The 23,723-nt window shown below is 37.9% G+C and overlaps 1 protein-coding gene across 1 annotated transcript; it reads right to left on the bottom strand.

The window, feature by feature from the left end:
* Positions 1-428: 428 nt before the first annotated feature.
* Positions 429-18,737, bottom strand: LOC114524245 (zinc finger protein 184-like). The gene is made up of 12 exons (XM_028545392.1): positions 18,454-18,737; positions 15,328-15,473; positions 14,821-15,028; positions 14,433-14,532; positions 8,273-8,472; positions 7,215-7,287; positions 5,980-6,289; positions 5,096-5,255; positions 3,912-4,317; positions 3,060-3,149; positions 2,087-2,410; positions 429-972 (listed from the first exon to the last, which is right to left on the bottom strand). Exons 1-12 carry the CDS (start codon positions 18,647-18,649, stop codon positions 594-596), a joined length of 2,592 nt encoding a protein of 863 aa, XP_028401193.1. The 5' UTR covers positions 18,650-18,737; the 3' UTR covers positions 429-593.
* Positions 18,738-23,723: the final 4,986 nt, after the last annotated feature.

The following is a 23,723-nucleotide window of genomic DNA, read 5'->3' as shown; positions in this document are numbered from 1 at the left end:
ATAAATCAAATAAATCACCACAGCTAAAAAGATCATACTGAAATTAGTATAATAGTTTGGCCGCAAAATATTACGGAAAGTATAGCCATGAAAAGTAGCCAATTCTGTAAATACATTTTCACTACGGCCGGAAGCGTTTAACTAATTTAGTTACACACTTCCGGCCGTAGTGAAAAAGTAAACAAAATTGCCAACTTCGCAAGGCTATATTTTCCGTACTTTACAGTATTTTGCCGCCAAACTTGGTAATTTTACTAATTTAGTATGAACTTTTCGGAAATTTCCTTTTTGTTGCCTAAATCAAAAGTTGGTCTATTACGCCAGTAAACTGTAAAGTTTTGTTTTCGAGGGGCCAAATGCCGAAAGCGGGGGGGGGGTCATATTTCTCAAAAGACTATATTTTCTGAAAAGAAACGATTTTTACGCGGTAAAAACTTCAAATTTACTCCATGCAGTTTAGCTAAATACAAAGCAAAAAATACTTTCACGTAAATTTTACTGCATGCGATGTCGTAACATAATTTTGCATCCTGCCAAAGAGTTCTACGTTTTCAACGCTATGTACACTTGTAAAGAAAAAGAGGCTAAAGCACTTAAAACACGGGACTTGATGGTGGTTCAGGAACACGTCCTGAATTTTCACCAGCAGCTAAGGAGGTCCCTGGAGCACGAGGCGTCGCTGGAGCGTGGTTTTGATTCCTTGAGGAATTGTTCGACTGTTCCAAAACCATTTTGCATGTTCCTAAATGTCTTTTCATATTGCATTTCTGGGTAAACCTTGAATCACAAAATTCACACTTGAAAGGCTTCAGTCCGAAATGCAGTTGTTTGTGTACTGCCAACGAGTTTATATTCGCTAAAGTTTTGTCACATTTATCGCAAGTAAGTTCTGGATTTACGGCGTCCCCTTTGGTCTTTGGCTTAGGTTTCTCCTTTGGCTTTCGTACAACAGGCACACCTTGATGTATGTATCTGTATGAAATAGAAAGTAGTATCCAAAGTATTACAAACATCATTACTCGAAATTCCTGACATTCCTGGTTATATTGGATAGTAATCAAATAGGTAGCTAAACTAATGGACGATTGAAACTTAAGTCACTGATTACTCTGGGCATTTACGCTTCTGATAAATGATAATGCGCCAGTTGCTACCTACAGGGTGTCTCAAAAAAAAAAACGCAACCACTTAAATATGCAAGAACATTAATACAGCTCTAAAGCGCAATAGATAAGCACCTCTGTGAATTGAAAATGGCTCTTAATCCTTCATTTAAATTGCTAAAAGTCATTTTAGCTGAACTATGGTGCAAACCCGAACAATATTTATATTCGTACATATTTTAAGTGGTTGCGCTTTTTTTTAAAACACCCTGTATATCATGTACAAGGCTTTTTCAGGGTCTAAACAGTGAACTTCGCTGAACTATGAATGCTTCCTTTTTATAACACCTTATTAACGTGCTTGATTGCTTTCTATCACCTGGTATTGAATAAGAATTTGGTGTAGCTGTGCAAAGACATTATCGATGAATTAGTATTTACATCATATACAAGGCACGGGAGCCCTCAATAAGATAAATTTACCCTGCAAGCGACGTCAGGCCTAACACAAGATGCATAATGCATATCCAAGATGGCGGAATGTACCGTCATTATTGCTAGAAATGAGCGAAATATTCTAAAGAACCGCAATGTTCTTTAACATAAATTAAGACATAGATAATTGAAAGAAAAAATATTAACGTCATGGAATTTTTTTTCAGATATAAATAACCAATTGAAATAAATTTACAACCAGGAAAATTTCTCAATACAGGTAGAAATAGCATCCAAAATTTAGCATATAATTTGCTAGTTTTCGAAATATCAAATATTGAATTGCGGAAAGTATAGCCGTGCAAAGTTGGCTTATTTTGTACTTTCTGCGGTAAAGCGTTTACTTTTCCACTTTATACACGAGGATCTGCGACTTCGCATGGCCGATTCTTTTCACATTTTTAATTAATTCGACAACAAGTTGGAATGTGGGATGGGATTTATTGGGAATGATGAATAGAACTTAAAAAAGTTAAATATACACTTACTTCATATGTTTAGCAAGATTTGTAACATGACTAAACATTTTACCGCATAGTTCACAGGGAACGTGGTAGTTCTTATGTGTCCTTCGGTGAACCTTTAGATACCAAGCACTTGTAAAGTTTTTGCCACACGTAGTGCAACCGAATGGATTTTCTAGTTTATTCTCCCTCAGAACCTTTGATTCTCTTGCTGCTCTAGTTGGTCTGATTTCCCGCCCTACTTTCGAGTCTTTTGGTGATTTATTTTCTGCCAGGATGTTGGATTTTGAGTCGTCGCTTTCTTTTGCAGGACTCGAATCTTCTTTTTTAATAACACAACGCAAGTACCTATATTAAAAATATTCGTTAATTTCATTGATAGATTAATCGCAAAATTAATTTTACGGTCGAAAAAGGCCATGTTGCACGGTGCAATTTTTCTTGCAACTTGCAATGCAATTCTACTTCTCAGAGATGTAAATTAGTGAAGAGTTTTGCAGAAGTTTAGTGCATGAAGTGTAATAAACACAAAAGCTTATATTGTAGAGCTACAGTGGTGATCAAAAATCTGAGTTCAGTCGATAATTTTTCTTATATTGAAATCCTAATTTAGATTTAGGATTAGGTAAAGCATAGTGACCATAAACCTAATCCAAGACCTAATCCTAACCCTGAATTATTACCGCAAATCTTACTTGCCTCAATAGGCTGAAGTATAGTGAAGTGCGATAAAATTTACAAATCTCGATAGAATTCATTGAGCAAAATAAAGCTACCCGTTCCCGTATATAGAAGAGTTCTCAATGTAAGAGAACAGTAGATACGGAACAGCTTTTGACAAGTATGTATAAACTCGAGAAAATATCGTGTGCTATACACAAATTGTCTCATGTATCGCATACTGAAATGTCGGTGTTAAAAAGTTTAGCCACGATTTACTGCTTGTTTTCTTAACGCGCTTGGAACTATATTGGTTGTCGCAGTTTTCATCATATACCTTATATGTTTTGAAAGCCCTGATCTCGTCATGAAAATCTTTCCACAATCATCGCATCTATTGAGTTCTCGTTTCTTCTCCTTATGAACTCTAAAACACAACATGTGTGGCAGTTAAAACCTGATAGCATGCATATGTGCACTCATATGTTCATGAAACGTTTCCTGAAGATGCAATGGCTAGGTCATTGCTTTTCACAACAACGACAAGCTGCGATGAAAAATAGTGCACGTGATCTGAAATAGCGGGAAAGACTGGGACTAGTTGTGGTCTACTTCTCGGTTGAAACAACTTGATATCTCTTGAAATGCACTACTTTATTTTGGTTTCAAATTAATTCATGTCAGAGCTATAGTCCTTATATGTAAGCATAATCACAAAATTTTGACTAGTTACATAAAGAAAAACAAGCGATTAAATACTGCAGAAAGGATTTCTATTTTGACAACCCTTTTGAGCTGAAATATGAGCGCCACAAGACACACTCTACGAGAGTAATCTTGGACCATGACAAAATGAAAACTGGGCCTATACTAAGATTGTATATAAAAAATAAAATGAAAACGTAGTCGTAGATATTTCAAGCCATGGACCTTCCTCTGGTCGGTCTTCTTGTACATCATTAAACGTGCCTTTGAAACGGAATTATACGACCACTATGTTTTATATTTTCTATTACGCAACGTTACAATTAAAAAGTTTAATCGATATAAAAAGCGAAGATTTCACGAATACAGATGAGAAGCAAAACCAGCAAACTACAAACCCAAAAAAATTGGCGCGAAACTACAAAAAACTACATACATCAGATGATGTAAGATATCATCCGCAAGAATATAAAACTTACTGTACCTCATATGCCTATTTAGTTGGAAATGATTTTGAAACGGCCGTTGACATTGAGAACACTTGTATTTCGCTTCGATTTCCGGTACAGAAGCAGGGAGAGTTATTGGTGGAACCGTAGATTGAGTTGTGCTTGGTTTCATAACGCTCTGTTTCCCGGGACTGTCACCATGCAACGTCTTTTTATGTTTACTGAGATTGCCAGCGCTAGAAAACACGCAGCTGCAATCCCCGCAGGAATAAATGCGAGCATTGCCCGAATGCTGTTGCAAATGTTCGATGTATAATTCACGACTCGAAAACGAGGCTTGGTTACAACCACGCCGACGGCATAAGAACTTCTCTTTGGTCAAGCGATTGTCTGTCGCTGTTTTCTCCGCATGCGCTTGTCTGCAATGACGAGCTAAATTACCTACATGGAGAAATAAAAAAGTTTTAACATCCTTGAAATTTTGCATGGTGAAATGATAAGTTTTATAATCAATTTTTGGGAACACTATCTATATTTCTTTCCTGCAGAGTTTCGGTCTGTTAACCCGGGCCTTTATCAGTGCAATACTGAAGGCGCTTCATTTGCAAAACAAATATATGTGGTGTTTCCAGAAATTGCTTATTTAACTTTAATAAAAAAGTTCTCATCGACTCAAGATTTGATAAGGGGTAGTACTGCTACGTGAGTCAAGGTTCAACTGAAAAGTAAGCCTCATACATGGTAGCAACTCTCACGTGAATTGCTTAACGACATCAGGGGCCAGCTGTTCGAAAAAGGCGGATAACTTCAAAATGGAAAACAAAATGATTTATTTCTTAAACAACTGAGCTGAAATATTTCGATGTAAATGTTTAATTTTCAACGGAATCGCATAAGATGTAGATTCAGTCATTAAACATTGGCTTTTTTGTCGTCTACGCTGAAAGCTTTTCGAACAACCAGTCCCTGATGAGAAGTAATTTGAAAGAAAGGAATTCGTGATCATTGCATGTAACTGGTCGAATAAGTACACTTTCATATATGAAACATTTGAATGTAATGATCTCGCTAATGGATGCTAAAAATACTGGAAAATAACTTGGAGAAGCCAAGGTATAGATATAAATATTGGTGAAGAATTTGAGCATTACGATATTTTGTGATGGTTTCCAGTAGCCTATCGCAGCGCCCAGCCAGAACATCAATGATAAAAATCTACCTCGCTGGGTGAACGTTTTATCACAATATCTGCAGCTAAACGGCCTGATTCCTTTGTGGACAACGGCTTGATGTCGACGTAAGAGGTTCTTCTGCGCAAATACTTCACCACAATCGTTGCATGTAATTGGTAGAATGAGCACGTGTTTCCTGCGGTGTATCTAAAAAGTATGAGAAACAAAATTATAGAATACGGTCTCTGAACAACAGAACATATATATTGTTTGTACTACAGTGAGCGCGGAGGGGTCTGGAGCGCACTAACTGATTTTTTATTGTCTTAAAATACAATAGACAATACCCGAACATATAGAAAAAGATATCACAAAAAGAATCACTACACTGACTATAAAACTAGTTGAATCTTCAAGCCATTACAGTCCTACTTTAATTGCTCTTTGATATGGGGAGTCGGTGATAAGTGTTAATCCATGGGTTTACATACTTTATACACCTTGCGTGCTATAGAGATATTTCACTATTGGGAAATCACTGGAAGAGGAGGGTGGTTGTTTGCAAAACAAAGGGTTCCCCTAAACACATTCTCAAATATTGCGACCCGAAATAATTGCATGCTGTACAGTTACAGCCCGCCTACATCCGAATAATGACTTGAATTCCCATAAAATGATTCTTGTGTTAACTTGATTTCTCAGTTTTAATAGAACAACAAGTTATGAACAAGCTATAAACACGTTAATAGGTTATAAACCATCACGTCCATGATATAGGGGATCCATTTTTGTGGCGGTAACTGGACAAGAAGTGCAAACTACATAGCTGGGCGACAAATTTCATCAAGATTTCCGCTTACTTTGAAGAGTTGGCTACACTATATCCAAAAAACATGCACATTTCGTATTAAAACTTGCATGAATGGTTTACCTCTAGGTACTTTTCTGTATTGAACGTCTCCGGGCATTCCGAGCACTTAAACAAACGTCTTTTTTCCCGGACAGCAAAGCCGCGTTTTTCATGTTTCTTCTCGTGCTTCCGAAGATTACTTATGCTGGAGAAAACTTTTGCACAAACACGGCATGTCACACGTGACGACTCGTAGTGAAATGTCATATGTTCCTTTAAATATGAACTTGTGTAGACCTTCTTGCATATAGAACACTCTGCCGTGTGTGCTGTTTCCATATGATTGTTTCGTTCTTCCACGGTAACAAAACTTCCTCTACAGCTTGTACATCTAAAAAGTACAAGCAGTTTACTCTAATTTTACGTAAATCCACATCAAAACCACCTGTATATAGTCATTTACACCAATACTCGTTGAATATGACACAGAAGTTCTGTTATTATCGATAAATGTGAAGACCCTTTTTTAATCAATGGAAATATTTAAGGTAAAACACTGAAAAACAAACTCCTAATCGAATTGAAATACCAACATGGAGTCCCAACGACGCGATTAAAATCTCCCATTTAATGAGTGTGAGTGAGCCGTTCGGAAACAAATGCCTTGTTTGGGAATTTACAATTGCACACTATTCCGTCCTCTAACCTGGAATTTTATCAGTGAATACAAAAATCCAGATATAACTTTTTCACCCGATTTGAGCAGGGTCATGCAGAATGCGTATCGGGTCATTTATTAGGCGAGAAATCCTAATATAGGTCTCCAGAATTATATTCAACCAATACCCTTACTAACAATTGGCCAGACGTTATCAAATTTAATAATATTCTTGTATGTTTGCATGGTGACATCAGTAAGTAATTTTGCTTGTAGGTACACCACGTAAGTATTTAATACGCAAAGCTTTCGGTCCGTTAAACCGGGCCTTCATCAGTGCAATTACCTGAATACACGTTTACACGTCACTTAATGTGTACGTAGGTCATTGCACTGATGAAGGCCAGGGTTAAGGGACCGAAAGCTTCGCAATATTAAATACTTACGTGGTGTAACAAACAAGCTAAATTACTTGTTATCAAATTTGTCATGATCTGTTCGCTCATGTCGATCATGAATCAAATCGAAGCCTACCAGAATCATTAGCGAAGAAAACAAGGTTGGTCAAACATTTCGAGAGAAGACTAAAACTATCTACTATACCGGCCTGATAATTATCTAGATCATACTGTACTTTTGCAAAAGAATATGTACTTACTTAAACAGTTTTCCTTCCTCGTCAGCAACGTGCGCAGGACTGATTTGCGTGTAGTTTTCGTTTAAAGGAATTTCTAAACAAAAAAATCATAATGCGATAGTGCTACAGGGAGTGACGAACCCGGCAACCTGAAAATCAAACCCGCGATCTTTGGTTTACTGAAGTTCTTAAAACAATTACCAAATGGTTTTCGTAGAATTGCATGATTATTACAAATGTATCTCCCATACACTTGAGATCAATGGGATGTTACACTACTTACAACAGAAGGCATGAAAATAAAATCGTGAACCTCGAATCTTATGAAATACGCTTTTCTCAAATGGTGACTAAATCAAATTGACTGACATTAGAAGATAGGCGAATGAAACAAAAATCTTGTTTAATGTTCAAAGTATCTCACAAATTAAACCTATCTTATCTAACTCGGCTGCTTGATCGAGCAAACGTAGCTAGTTCACAGTCATTGTAAACTTGCAAAGAAGACTAGCCTTAATATAATGTTCTAGAGTTCATGGAATTTATTACCAATTAAAATCAGGAATTCCAATTCAATCAAATTCAAAACTTGTAAAATAGATGTTAAGAGGTTACTGTACATATAGTATACGTTAATGTACATTTTGTGTACTGTATGTATTGTAATTTTCAAAATGTCACGGTGCCTGGGAAGATAATCTGAATTAGGATGACAGGCGTCACAGGCCTAAACAAATTTCAACGTGCAACAACAACAACATTCGCCCACGCTTGTGTATTCTCCCGCTTTCCGAAAGTCTCGCAACCTTTCTCGCAACCAATGCAGAGAGGAAAACCATTTGGTTTTGGACGTACAGTCAAAGGTTTCTTAAATTGCACACTCGCGAGTCTTTTCACGTTCCCTCGTGGGGCAGTGTCTCTACAACTGGATTTTCACAGTTTTTTTAGGAGTCAGGTCTACACATAAATGGAATTTTATAACAAATCTGTGGTCACTTTTACCTGTGAAGCCAGAAAATGTAACCATTTTCCTATATAGCAGCTATAAATGCAAAACATGCATGTTACGGCAGACTTACTTGAATCCTCAATGGGCGGGTAGTAGGTCTCCGAGACATCAGCTGTCATCACATTGTAAGTTGGTTTCACATCTTCTGTCGACTCCGTTTCGTTTCCATCGGCGCTGACATGATTATCAACATGATTTGTCATTTCCAAAGAAAAAGCCGGTGATCGCTGTTCGTGAATTCGCGCAAGGAACTCTGGGCCTACCGTTGTCCTATGAAATAATTGAGCGTATATATAATTTTTTTCGTGTTCATTTCATCAATCACCGACGACTACTTTTAGTTTTTCCCAAGCAAATGTTTCCGGAATTTCACTTTGAATATCCACCCAAATATACAACTCAAACATATTGCAAATTTGAAGGAACATATGTCCTAAAAAACGACGGGTTAAGATACGTCTATGAATAATTATTTTGTTCACTAAATTTTTCGTTATTTATATTATTAATAACGCAAATTTTGTTTGTCTTAAACGGTATGGCCTACTGGAAAAGTTTTGCTGAAGTGACAAGAAACTACCAGTAAATATCTACCTAATGTGCATGATCGAGTTTTGTGATATTCTGTAACAACTTTTTTAAAATCAATTGCTATAAGTTCATTGTTTTTTATTGTTATATCATCAACCAATAGCAAAGGTTGCCCATATAGGTAGGTGCCAGTAGATAACCCCCCCCATATAGCTAGCAAAGGGTGCCGACACAATAGGTTCACGTGAACAAAAATCACGATTCACGTGGACAAAGACCATGCGTTTGCACGTGGGCATGGGTCTTGGATCATGTGAACAAAGAAGTCATGATTCATGTGGACAATGACCATGAGGTACATGTGAACAGGGATCATAGATCATGTGGGATGGAGATTTTCCATCACGTGAATAGGAATCAATCATTGAACATGTGTACAGTAGGATGCATTTAGAGTGTAAATGAGATCATTTACAATTAATTTAATATGTTATAAAATTTATAAGATAATTCACAAATTTCTTCTGCTTTTGCCTCGTTCACGGAGATCTACCCCAGCCAAGAAGCATTTAATAATCTTAATATAGTAGCTATAAACTTTTTTTTTTAAAAAACCCCGACTATTCTTACATGGAATATTTCGGTTTACAAACACAAAAAATATAGTCCAAGAAATACTCCAAACATTTTGCTAAATTACTTCCTTTCTGCCGAGTATACGTCCATCAATTGCAAGTATGGCAGCGCGAATATTAGTTCAAATTCTGTTTTGTGGATTTGCGGTTCCTTAGCACATCATATGCTTCGCCAACTGCTTGCCAAAGCTTAGTTTTTTTCTTCTCTGCTTTTGCCTCATTTACGCAGATCCATCAACCAACCGATCTGGGCTCCTTTTGCTGATTTTTTCAATTTTAACTTCCTCTGTATGAACTTTATTATAATGTTAGCCATAATCTCATCTCTGGCTAAAGTTTTCACTATTGTTAAATCAGCACCGTACATTTGTTTAAATGAATGAGTCATTTTAGAATGAGTACATTGGTGCTTAAGAAATGTAAATGAAGAGATTTCGCTCGGTTGCACACATCAAGTCAGATCCTGTTTACACTGTACCCGATTCGCATGGTCACGACATCAGTTTAAGTTGTTTTACCGTATATTTGTCTCCCAGAATTTTTGTCAGATCATGCTAAAGTAACCATACTACCAAACGTTTGGAGGTGAAACTCCCGTTGACATGATTAATTTTGATGTCGTGACCATGCGAATCGGGACTAAGAGGCTACTTTTGGGATGTAAATTAGGCGCTTGAAAAATTAAATGCGTGGGAAGAGCACGTTGTGGATGTAAATGAGGCCGGCTAGCAAATGATATGCATGGAGAAAGCACGTTGTGGATGTAAATGAGGGGCGTGCGAAATTAGACAAACGTGGGTATGCTAAAGAGGAATGTGAGACCACATGAACAGAGTGTGCAAGTGGTGTGATTAACACGTCGTCTACGCAAATGAATAATCCTTGAAAGTAATATGGGTTACAATTTTGTGGAATGAGCCGATGAGCACATGCGTATAACTGCTCATAATTGCTCGTAACTGCTCATGAGAACATGCTCAACCGCTCGTAGACATTTTTAATACCAAACTATTAAGTAGTATTAATATCAGATTTGGGTAGATTTTGAAGGCAAAATGGGTTGCAATTTGGGGCAATGAGCGTATGAGCATGTGCTCATAACTGCTCATAACTGCTCATAACTGCTCGTGGACACATCCTCATAGCTGCTCATAGCCGCTCATAGCTGCTCATAGCTGCTCATAGCTGCTCATAGCCGCTCATAGCTGCTCATAGCTGCTCATAGCTGCTCATAGCTGCTCATAGCTGCTCATAGCTGCTCATAGCCGCTCATAGCTGCTCATAGCTGCTCATAGCTGCTCATAGCTGCTCATAGCTGCTCATAGCTGCTCATAATTTATTAGTTGCTCATAGCTGCTCATAGCCGCTCATAGCTGCTCATAGCTGCTCATAGCTGCTCATAATTTATTAGTTGCTCATAGCTGCTCATAGCTGCTCATAGCTGCTCATAATTTATTAGTTGCTCATAGCTGCTCATAGCCGCTCATAGCTGCTCATAGCTGCTCATAGCTGCTCATAGCTGCTCATAATTTATTAGTTGCTCATAGCTGCTCATAGCTGCTCATAGCTGCTCATAATTTATTAGTTGCTCATAGCTGCTCATATTAGTTGCTCATAGCTGCTCATAGCTGCTCATAATTTATTAGTTGCTCATAGCTGCTCATAGCTGCTCATAGCTGCTCATGAGTTAATCGGCTTTTGTGCTCATAAAATCCAGTTACTGCTCAATAACAAACCATTTTTACACAATCAGTCCTAAGGGAATGAGCTGCCAGTTTTGCGGGAAGCACTTTAGACGCGGTTACAATCTGCGCAGACACGAACGGGAATATTGTCCACTAAAACAGCAAGAAAGAGGCATGTCTCGAAGAGACTCGGACAGTCAAGAAAGGGATTTGCAGGACGATGTCTCGACCACTTCATCTGTAAAGTCTGAAAGTTCGATGACGACTGACTCAGAAACTGAAGAAAAAATGGATCCATGGATACCTCTAATAGAAGAAGCAAAGCAAAAAAGTAATACAGATTTTGAAGAAATGAAAGAAAGCCTTATAAACACTGGCCTGGATGAGCAATCTGCTAAGGAGAAAGCTTACTCGAATATTATGCCTATACTCCAGAAAGAATTGGAAAATATTTATTTGGAACGCCTTCTGTGGATGAGACAACTAAAGAAAGATCCAGTACATAAGAAAATAATGCACACAAAAGATGCGTTTGTTGAAAATGACGATTTTGATCCAGAAGAGGCAATAGAAGCTGCTGTTGATAAGAGAAAGTTTCTTATTAAAAGGCTTTTAAACAATCACCAGGTTCAGGATGAAGAAGAAAATACAGATAGCGATGATGATAATTAGAAATAATGATTTTCTAAACCATTCTTATTAAGAAACCATGAAAAACGAACAAAAAGAGATAAAAAACGATTTAGAAGAAATTATTATACCAGAAAAATAAATGTTAAAATCGTTATTCCAATGATTGTCTTTGTTATTTCGTTCAACCAGTATGAGCAGCTATGAGCAACTAATAAATTATGAGCAGCTATGAGCAGCTATGAGCAGCTATGAGCAACTAATAAATTATGAGCAGCTATGAGCAGCTATGAGCAGCTATGAGCGGCTATGAGCAGCTATGAGCAACTAATAAATTATGAGCAGCTATGAGCAGCTATGAGCAGCTATGAGCAACTAATAAATTATGAGCAGCTATGAGCAGCTATGAGCAGCTATGAGCAACTAATAAATTATGAGCAGCTATGAGCAGCTATGAGCAGCTATGAGCAACTAATAAATTATGAGCAGTTATGAGCAGCTATGAGCAGCTATGAGCGGCTATGAGCAGCTATGAGCAACTAATAATTTATGAGCAGCTATGAGCAGCTATGAGCAGCTATGAGCAGCTATGAGCAACTAATAAATTATGAGCAGCTATGAGCAGCTATGAGCAGCTATGAGCAGCTATGAGCGGCTATGAGCAGCTATGAGCAACTAATAAATTATGAGCAGCTATGAGCAGCTATGAGCAGCTATGAGCAACTAATAAATTATGAGCAGCTATGAGCAGCTATGAGCAGCTATGAGCGGCTATGAGCAGCTATGAGCAACTAATAAATTATGAGCAGCTATGAGCAGCTATGAGCAGCTATGAGCAACTAATAAATTATGAGCAGCTATGAGCAGCTATGAGCAGCTATGAGCGGCTATGAGCAGCTATGAGCAACTAATAAATTATGAGCAGCTATGAGCAGCTATGAGCAGCTATGAGCAGCTATGAGCAGCTATGAGCAGCTATGAGCGGCTATGAGCAGCTATGAGCAGCTATGAGCAGCTATGAGCGGCTATGAGCAGCTATGAGGATGTGTCCACGAGCAGTTATGAGCAGTTATGAGCAGTTATGAGCACATGCTCATACGCTCATTGCACCAAATTGCAACCCATTTTGCCTTCAAAATCTACCCAAATCTGATATTAATACTACTTAATAGTTTGGTATTAAAAATGTCTACGAGCGGTTGAGCATGTTCTCATGAGCAGTTACGAGCAATTATGAGCAGTTATACGCATGTGCTCATCGGCTCATTCCACAAAATTGTAACCCATATTACTTTCAAGGATTATTCATTTGCGTAGACGACGTGTTAATCACACCACTTGCACACTCTGTTCATGTGGTCTCACATTCCTCTTTAGCATACCCACGTTTGTCTAATTTCGCACGCCCCTCATTTACATCCACAACGTGCTTTCTCCATGCATATCATTTGCTAGCCGGCCTCATTTACATCCACAACGTGCTCTTCCCACGCATTTAATTTTTCAAGCGCCTAATTTACATCCCAAAAGTAGCCTCTTAGTCCCGATTCGCATGGTCACGACATCAAAATTAATCATGTCAACGGGAGTTTCACCTCCAAACGTTTGGTAGTATGGTTACTTTAGCATGATCTGACAAAAATTCTGGGAGACAAATATACGGTAAAACAACTTAAACTGATGTCGTGACCATGCGAATCGGGTACAGTGTAAACAGGATCTGACTTGATGTGTGCAACCGAGCGAAATCTCTTCATTTACATTTCTTAAGCACCAATGTACTCATTCTAAAATGACTCATTCATTTAAACAAATGTACGGTGCTGATTTAACAATAGTGAAAACTTTAGCCAGAGATGAGATTATGGCTAACATTATAATAAAGTTCATACAGAGGAAGTTAAAATTGAAAAAATCAGCAAAAGGAGCCCAGATCGGTTGGTTGATGGATCTGCGTAAATGAGGCAAAAGCAGAGAAGAAAAAAACTAAGCTTTGGCAAGCAGTTGGCGAAGCATATGATGTGCTAAGGAACCGCAAATCCACAAAACAGAATTTGAACTAATATTCGCGCTGCCATACTTGCAATTGATGGACGTATACTCGGCAGAAAGGAAGTAATTTAGCAAAATGTTTGGAGTATTTCTTGGACTATATTTTTTGTGTTTGTAAACCGAAATATTCCATGTAAGAATAGTCGGGGTTTTTTAAAAAAAAAAGTTTATAGCTACTATATTAAGATTATTAAATGCTTCTTGGCTGGGGTAGATCTCCGTGAACGAGGCAAAAGCAGAAGAAATTTGTGAATTATCTTATAAATTTTATAACATATTAAATTAATTGTAAATGATCTCATTTACACTCTAAATGCATCCTACTGTACACATGTTCAATGATTGATTCCTATTCACGTGATGGAAAATCTCCATCCCACATGATCTATGATCCCTGTTCACATGTACCTCATGGTCATTGTCCACATGAATCATGACTTCTTTGTTCACATGATCCAAGACCCATGCCCACGTGCAAACGCATGGTCTTTGTCCACGTGAATCGTGATTTTTGTTCACGTGAACCTATTGTGTCGGCACCCTTTGCTAGCTATATGGGGGGGGTTATCTACTGGTGCCGACCCAAAACTACTGAATCACCGATGGAAATTCATATCGAGTTTAATTCCTATTATCTGATAGAGTCCTAACGTACTACCGCCATTGCAAACATTGAAATAAAATATTGGAATATTACCTCAAGTTAACGAACGGTTCAGCCACGTTTCCTTGGACAAACGAAGGAGTATTCAAAGACTGTATCGCGGGTACTGGTGTTTGTAGCACTTGTGGTAGATCTAAAATTAAAGTGTTTAAATTTGCAGTAAACACAATCACATCTTTACGTACTGTAGGTTTCGTGTCACGTCATAGATTCCAGTGGTGGTCAACTCGAAAATAAGAATCGGAAAAAGGCCTATATAAGCTTTGTGCTTGATTGAAAATTTGTGCAATTCTGTAGTACGATTTGTTCACTCGTGTATACTGCAGAACTGTTGAAAGTACGTTTATTTCCAGTATTGTAATAATCTGAACCAGAACTACAGATCCTGGGGCATATTCAAACTAAGAATTTGTGCACTAACCGTATGCCTGATCGTAGGCAACACACAATTGTTGTCCAGGTACGACATCGCGAACCGTTTGTAAGAAAATCCCTGCTGGTGTATTGTATGCGACGATATTGTATTCCCCGTGACTTGTGCATCGCTCGATGCAGTTGAGCCATTTCGAAGAGGAGAAAGATATCTTGTATAAGTTCAAACAGTAGTCATTGCCTTCCACATCCGGAATCTGTTCATGTAAGAACACGGATATAAGTGTTAATTGCTATATAACTATTACGGCTAGAATAGCTGGCTTGCGAAATGATTGCAGGATTAGAACGGACAATTAAACACAATAAACACACACTGGAACGCTTAAAACTTGCAAAGCGGGATGTCAGCAAAAAAAATGCGAGTGCAAAATGGCTATTTAACGTTCACAATAGAACTTATCAGTGGCTCGAGCCTTGTTAAGCGGTTTCCGTGTTTTGAAATCAAGCGTATCTTTGTTCGCAGACCATCTTTTCCTCCTTCCAACATACGTACCTGAGAAATATATGAATAGTTGAGAACACTTGGTTCTACGGTTTGAGCGATACTCCCAGGAAATGGACCGAACTTCTGTCCTTGTAGCAATTGCTTCGAAGCTACGATGCCAAAAAACTGCATACCAACTGGTAGTTCATATGACACTAAGCGAAAAAGAAAATATATATAAGGATAAGAAATAGGTAAGACACAAAGACAAGCAACAAATTGCAAATGAACAATGTCCATGTTTTATCTACACAGCGTCTTCCAGGTAAGTTTTTGTATCTAGATTCATGCCTGTGCGTGCAAAGGCATGGTTGAGGGGAGGGAGTGGGTCTGTCTACTGATTTTTCAGCACTAGCCTTTGTTGGTGAGACCTGCATTCGGCTATAGCCATATTTCGCAATATGTAAATTACCGAGTTTTGTTATCTTCAAGGACTTTCGAATCGGTTGCTACAAACTTGAATTTAATTTCGTACTGTACAAATGTACACCTTTTCCTAGGCCAGTGCACAGGGGGCAGAGCTTCGTGAAGGGCCCTTCTGCACTGACGCATATTAATCAGAGAGTGTTTTGAGAAGTTGACAGTCGAATTTCGATGTGTTCTTCCTTTCCCAGATTTCAGTCGACCGCTATTTTTAGAGCTCTTACAGTAGCCTGTATTTCTACAGTGCTGTTTGAAGCAGATTCATTCACAAATTGCAATACAGTCGCTAGGATCGGAATATGTAATAGCAGGAGTAACTGCCCTTGCTGCGCTATGCAGGTTTGGCGTCCTTGACCTCCTTTATGAAAATTGTCATCAAATTTATTTGCATTGCGTGCGAGAGAAGCTCCTAAATGGTTATCTACAACGCGCGTGATGCAAAGTCACTTGACCTAAGCAGGTGATTGGGTTAAGTTACAAACTTATTGTACACTATTTAGGTTCAATAAGGTTATTGAAATTTTGTAACTCTTACACCTAATATCTATCACTTATTGTTATTGATGCTGTTGCCCAACGACAATGTCCAAGTAACAATTTTTCAAATAAAAAATATAAATTGAGAACTGATGGGGCATTATTTTTACATTAGTGATGAACAAACAGTTTTCCTTATAACCCTATTAAAAAGACAGGAATTCTGTGTTTGCCAAGAGAACTTCACAAGAAGGATACTTAAAATAAAATATAAAAAATGAATAGACTAATAAATTAAACACAGTTTTTTGATTTTTTAGATATGCACACATATTTTTTTGATATTCAGGTACCAATCATGAATATGTACAAGCACACAATTTGATCTTGAATATATAATAAGTTAAATAACCTAAATTTGTATTCATTCTCCAGTGTGTGATTTGGAATTCACTGTTTTTAATTAACCAAAAGCTGCAATCTGGAACCTAGTACCAAAGTGATCAATTATTTTGTCAGGAGAGGGGGAGGTTTACATGCTAGCATTGTGGCAGTAACATTGTGGTACTTTCAAAGAAGTTTCAGTCTGTGCATATGTCATTGTCTACAAGTTTAGGCATAGGAATTTATATGTTCCAATGACGCCTCTTCTTGGGCTCAAGTGCATGCAGCCATCTCTCTCCCCTCCCATTCTCACCAATTCACACCCCTTAGTTAAGCAGCAACCACAATCATGCTACGGTACTGGGAATCCAAAGGCTGAGTTATCTTGTTTAACTTGAGCTTTAACCAGTATGTTCTATTGCTGTCAAAACCGAGAAATGTCACCACAATCAGACATATACATTGAACTGATTAATCAGTGTTAGACATTATCCTGAGGATGAGAGTTTCATAGCAATAGTGGGTATTTTAAATTTCAAGATGATTCGATTTTTCTTTAGTATTTCACAAACATAAGGTACAATGTGGTTTTTCTTTATCACACCAATACACTTTTCTTTTAAAGGTAAGCACTATTGCAGGAAATTAACTACACTATACTTGCAGAACAAGTGTCATGTTGCTTATGATTCAAAATGCCGAAACCACAGCAAAAGCCACAAGATCCTTAAAACAGGCAAGTTCTATTGTTTGAAAGAACATTTAGTAAAATTAAGACAGTAAAACTCTTCATCTTGACAGCGTTGATGCCTAATATAATCTACAAAATAGTTGATGGTTTTCATGGCTACTAACTTATCATCCTAAAAATCATTGTATCATAAATAACCAAACCTATGACCAAACTGTTCACAATGTGATGGAAGAATCAATCTTCTCATATATTCAGTGATAATTGCACATTGTCAGTGAAAATCATGGATGAAGGTTTCAGAGAAAATAAATTAATTTTTAAACTTGACATTGAAGAGACAGACTTATAACACAATCTCTCAAAGTAAAAATGCATAAAGAAATGTCTGTGTGAGTTCATTCATGAGTACTAATTATGATAAAAATGATTCAGTGATGAACATAAATCTACAAAATGAAGATAAAAATTATGTGTCCTTATATTTCTTGCATTCATAGGTCTCACAAGACCAAATACCATAAACCTAATAACCAAATAACCAGGAAGTAGTTTTGTTCCATCATCAGTGTGATTAAGCAAAGCATTCCAATATATCGCACTTTACCAAAATGTTTACCATTATTCAACCTGAATATATTTTTCTTCTTTAATAAAGATAACTCTATACAACTAAGCTACGGACTTTAGTGTCAGAAGAAAAAAAGGAAACGTCGATTGTCGGGGAACCATGCGTTATTTCATGCTTACAAAATGGCAGTACTTATTGTGATGTATGCTCGCTCGCATGCTGCATGGATTTCATTCATCAAACTTCAGAAGCCCGACGTCTTCGTTTTATGTACGGACTAAAACGGCCTTAAACGCAAGATTTCAAACTAGATCTTAATAGTTTAACTACGCTGACAAATACGCGATTAGAAAGGCAGGTAATCGTTCAGAATTTCAGCGAAATATCACTAGAACCAAGACAGAATCCAAACACTCTTGAATCCCGAGTTAAGGAAGAAGCAATGAATGTCTGTGGAAGATTGCACTCTGTAGAGCGATGATTTACAACAGGGCAATCAAAGTAAATTTGCTAACCAAATCTAAGACCCACAAGTAGCATATCTATATAAAATACTTTCAAGGTTTTGAAGAAGAATAAGGCCCTTTACCTGTCTCAAATGGACTGCTTCTGTTTGTTATGGAATCCATTGATCTTTCACGAACCCCCAAAACAGAGACAGATTCCGCCTGCTTTTCATCAGGATTACTCGGCGATGAAGTCGCTTTGGCGCTTAAATTCTTCACAATTCCTTCAATCCTCTGTTTCCTTCCAGATGCGGCGCTCAAGTTTTTCGTACGGACCATTTTAAGGCGAAATATGCAAGGTGTTTACAATGATCCTCTTCGGACAGATCTTGGAATATGATTCCAACCGCACAGCAGCGCGACGGAGTCGAAGCATATCAACCGAGTCAGGGAATGTGTATATACCATATATGGTCATTATTAATTTACATTACTAAAGCCATTTCCGTGAGGACACAGCTAGAACTGTTATAAAGATTCGTCAATGACCAAAGGGAAGATGAAGATTATTCCTACCATATACATTATCAAATGTGTACATACAACAAAGGCAATGATCAATTCGTCGATTGCAATTTTTAATACCAATTACATCATTGTAAGAAAGAAGGGAGTATGCGTTGTTAAATCGACTTTACCTTTGTTCGAATCGTCAGATTTCTAGCTCGTCATATAATCAGGTAGTCAATCCATCCAATCAAACAAATACCGAAGCCATGGGAAATCTATATTAAAAACGGTCGCCCCTCGGTAACTCGGTGGAGTTTATGTATTGAAGTGGATGTTCAGAATTGTAAATGCCCGCTTGTGTCATACATTTCGAACTTCGAAGGTTGGCTTACCATGATCATTGAATCTATTCAAATGCCGTAGATTTCCGCCTGTATTCTGAAACCACATGTACAATCATCTACTGTGTTAGACATATATGTCCTACTGACCTTTGATGCAGTCATTTCTCGTTTAATACTGAAAGCGATTACGAGAAAAGAATGCACTTGCCGCCGAGATCTTCCACTCAATGCTTCAGTATTCAGTCAGTGAACTTTTAGGATACAGTTCTTTAACATGTTCATTTCAGTAAGATTTAGGAAAATCGTCACTTGGTTTAGCAAAGATCTCACTTGATGATATGCAGTGAATATAACACTAGTGAAGGACCCCGTAAGACGATGTGCATGTCATGACTCGTTATGCATATGGCCGATGTAGATGGTTGGCTGATAATAGTTTAGCGCCTTCAAGTAGAAATGAGAGGCCGTTCGGAGATGTGTTGAAAAGGGCTGTTTCACGATCTCTGCATCGTTCGAAACGCGTTCGTTATTAACTAATTACTCTGCATCTTTGAAGAATTTGAAGGAAATCTAAAACTTGGGGCTGGCCTGTTTTGCTGAGAAATTCAATCTGAAACTGTGCAATCTCTTTCAAGGGTGCCGGCGGTTACAGTGGTATTTTCAAATAATTAGTCTAAATAAACTTACCGAAAAAAAGTGACTACTACGCAGGCTATGAAATGCCTTCCGCCTCGACCGCCTGTCGCAAATGTCGTTATAAATGCATATGTGGCTATAGCAAAGTTAAAGTTTGAAACACTAGTTGCGGCAAAAGTGTCCCTCTGATATGAAATCACTCTGCCAGTGCCAGAGAATACGAGCAAGCCAGAGCTTAGGCTAGAACACAATGAATAGAATTAAAAACCGTTTTCAAAAGGGGCATAAAAAACGAGGTATTCGGAATCATTCACGCCTATAAGGCTATATAAACTGTTCTATTAATTCACCAACAACCCTGAAAGGCCTTTTTAAAGCTCGGAAAAGTTGTTTTGTCGTGCCTGGTGTGATCTAGGCAGTTTCAAATTAGATCAAGAAGAAAACCTTCTTTTTATGTCGGGAACTAACAGTCGTAGACCGGGACTCATGTGCTTAATTAAATTCGTGGGTAAGGTAAATCGTGTCCGGGCTCGTGTAGAATAAACTATATTTAATTAACTATATTTAATAATTACTGAATAAACTATATACTTATCAAGCATATTGCTGCGAAGGAAGTGGTTTTAAATATTGCAGCAATTTTGAACATTGCAAATTCAAACATTTGACATTTCACCGGGTGATATCTTGTAAAAGTGGGCTTGAACCTTGTTGCTGCATGCAGCTGCCACCGCTTAACATTATTTACTGTGGCACTGTTCTTTGTGCTTACAGCAATATGAAACATTAACCGCTTATTCTTAATTTTTAGTGGCTACAATTATGCGTACGATGTTGCATTAAAAGACGAACTGATAATATATTTAAAAATACGTTTTCATATTTTTTCATTTCTACGTGTGGTTGCTACGAGTTCAGAAATGAAGTGCTCTTCTGCATGTAATATTCTGCCCTCGCTTTCCAAAACTGTTTCCGTCGCACTGTTTTGAGCTCCATATACAGTAATCGGAGTGAGACAGTCCTTTGCTGTTTGCTTTAGCATTGTCTTTGCAGTAGCAAATATTTGCAATTTCGTATCATTTGCTCATCACCCCCTGTGAAGCGTGAATGTCAAAACATGATCCGGCGAACATTCAAAGTTGACCCCCACTTAAATCAGCGATTAAAGTGCTTAGGGAAACCTAACAATATGACGGCACTAAAGAACAGTGCGAGCTTAAACGTGACAGAACGTTTGCGAGGAAAAGAGCAGCGCTATTGTATATACACATTAAAAACATTCACGTGCAGTTATATTTTTAATCTTTAATTAAAGTTAAGCAAGAAAGCAAGAAAAAAATTAACCTCTCAGTCTCAGATATTTTATTCTAGGCTGCAAAATACACCAAAATGCTCGACAAAGTCATACTGAGAATGTCTGATATTCCAACATCCAGGCTAAGTTCACCTCAGGGCTTAGGGGAGCTGCATAAAACCTCCAACCATGTTTCGCGTAGTTACACTGTACTTAATTCCAAAACACATAATTCCGGAGTTGTCCAATTCTCCCATTGTTTTGCAACTGTTTATGCGCGGAGTGGAAACAGGAGTGGAAATTTGGAAAACGGTACCCAGGGGGGGGGAGGAGGCATTTTGCCCCGGGCGTCCAACCTGAAAGCGCCCCTGACTTTAAGAAGGAACGTAAGATTAAAGCACCTTCAAAAATGTTGGGCTCAGTGTATTATTCGCACACTAGTCGAAAGTACGAGTGATAGTCTTTGTCATATTAATTTCTAAAATACGTTAATATTGCTTGTAAAAAGTTTTTGTTAAAATTTTTCACATCGCTTTGAAGTACTTTATGCTTGACAGATATTTAAAACAATAACGTCATAGGGCCCCAGGAAAATTTTTGCCCCAGGTCCCACAATTTCTCTCGGCGGCCCTGTGCACGTATAGCCTTGGTGCGTGTAAAAATTCTATTCCCAGATTGTTTCACTTTTTTACCTGCGTTGCGTCGGAATTTTTACATTGATCTTCAAATTGGTCGTCATGGTTATCAGTCAGGCACGCCGGAACAATATGCATGCGATCAATCGATATGTAGCATCTACTCATAAAACGCGAGTTAAAGTAAGGGATATGAGACAGTCTACCCGTTTAGCTATGAGAGTATGAATGAATGCGAGAAGCGTTGGCATTCAAAATCTAGTTGAGAACGAATGTTCGTGTGAAGATAAAGCTTCTATACTTTGGAAAATATTGTGAATTTGGGATGTCGCCTCCTCTGAAAACTAAAACTAGGATTCTTAAAAAACCAGCTGGCTCAACGTAAAGCTAAAAAAGATGATATGCTTGCTCCAAAGAGCACTGGAGATACGGAAACAGGAAAGGACAGGAAAGCTTGTCGAGCCAAGTATTACAAATGAAAAGTGGGGCATCTTAAGGGGATTTTTCGACCTGGTGGAAAAAAATTGAAAAGCTCAGTGGAAAGTCGTCGGTGTGTTACGAAAAAACTGTTTTGATGTTGCAACAAATTGAGTGCGATGCTGAAAATCCGACCCCTATCTATATTGCCAATGCAATTAACAACGCATTTCATTCACCCATGGCTGATTTTTTTCCTTTACCTCTGCTTGGCACCCCACCATGAAGTCCCCTTTACTGTCGCAGAGGAGTCAGTATTTCAGAAGTTGTTGGCATTGAATCCCACAAAAGCTACTGAACCTGACGGTATTCCAAGTTGGTTTTTGAAAGAGAATGACATCTCGCCAAACCGGTAATGGCGATTCCTTTTTAGAATCCATTTACCTCGGTCGGATATTTCGCCAATCCCAAAAAGACCTGTTAAAGACGTTAATTAATAAGGACTTGAGACCTTTTTCACTATCACCATTCCTTTCGAAAGTTGCAGAGGAATAAATGTCGTCGACTGTTTCTTAAAACCCGCCGTGTTAAAGAAAGTAGATCCTCAACAATTGAACATAACGAAAAAGATGGCAGCATGTAAATTTTAACGCAATGCATTGCGAGCATCAAGCATAAATGACTAACAAAAGATGACCGCAGTGCATTCTGGTAAAACGTACATCCTAATCAAAGCCTAATAAATCAGGCTTTCGTACCCAGCACTCTACAGAGACTACACTTTTACATTCTATAAACCAATGTCTTGTAAACATGGACAAGGGCTTGATTAATGGTCTACTGTTTCTGGACCTTAAGAAAGCCTTTGACACGGTGGATCATAAAATACTAATTTCTAAACTAGAACTTTACGGAATAAGAGGAAAAACATTATCATGGTTTATATCTTACTTAACAGAAAGAAAACAAGCTTGCAAAATTAACCACGAAATCTCAGACATGAAAAATATCACTTGTGGCGTCCCCCAAGGGTCGATTCTCGGACCTTTGCTTTTCCTGTTGTACATCAATGACTTGCCAAATTGCTTAACCTCCACAAAACCATCCATGTTTGCGGACGATACTAACCTTTTCTGCTATGGTAAATCAGCGGTAGATATTGAGTACAAAATTAACACTGACTTAGATAACGTTCATAAATGGCTAGTTTCGAACAAATTAACCCTAAATATTAGTAAAACAGAATACATGATTACAGGATCCAGACAACGGTTAAACCAAATTCTATCAGACCCTGAAATTACTATTGCCGAACAAAAGGTTATAAGGGTTGATAATAAAAAATTCTTAGGCGTAATTGTTGACAAAAACCTTAAATGGCATGACCATATTGATGCACAATGCAAAAAAATTTCTAAAAATATCGCTTTACTGAGAAGAGCAAAAAACTACATGACTGACAGCGCCCTTAAGATGATGTATAACTCCCTAGTTTTACCCCATTTTACCTATTGTTCGACAGTGTGGCACCACGGAAACACCACACATATTGACAAACTCCAAAAACTACAAAAAAG

Source organism: Dendronephthya gigantea, unplaced genomic scaffold, assembly GCF_004324835.1.
Source record: "Dendronephthya gigantea isolate DGI-Jeju-01 unplaced genomic scaffold, DenGig_1.0 000030F, whole genome shotgun sequence".
Classification (NCBI taxonomy): domain Eukaryota; kingdom Metazoa; phylum Cnidaria; class Anthozoa; order Malacalcyonacea; family Nephtheidae; genus Dendronephthya; species Dendronephthya gigantea.
The sequence above is the reverse complement of the archived record's forward strand: the minus strand, read 5'-3'. Positions and strand labels throughout refer to the sequence as shown.

Excerpts from the sequence above, each read along its gene's own strand:
- LOC114524245 (XM_028545392.1), bottom strand. The coding sequence starts at position 18,649 with ATGGTCCGTACGAAAAACTTGAGCGCCGCATCTGGAAGGAAACAGAGG. Across the intron at positions 15,474-18,453 it reads AAGCAGTCCATTTGAGACAG|TGTCATATGAACTACCAGTT; the intron begins GTAAAGGGCCTT and ends TTTTTCGCTTAG. Across the intron at positions 973-2,086 it reads AATCTTGCTAAACATATGAA|ATACATACATCAAGGTGTGC; the intron begins GTAAGTGTATAT and ends TATTTCATACAG.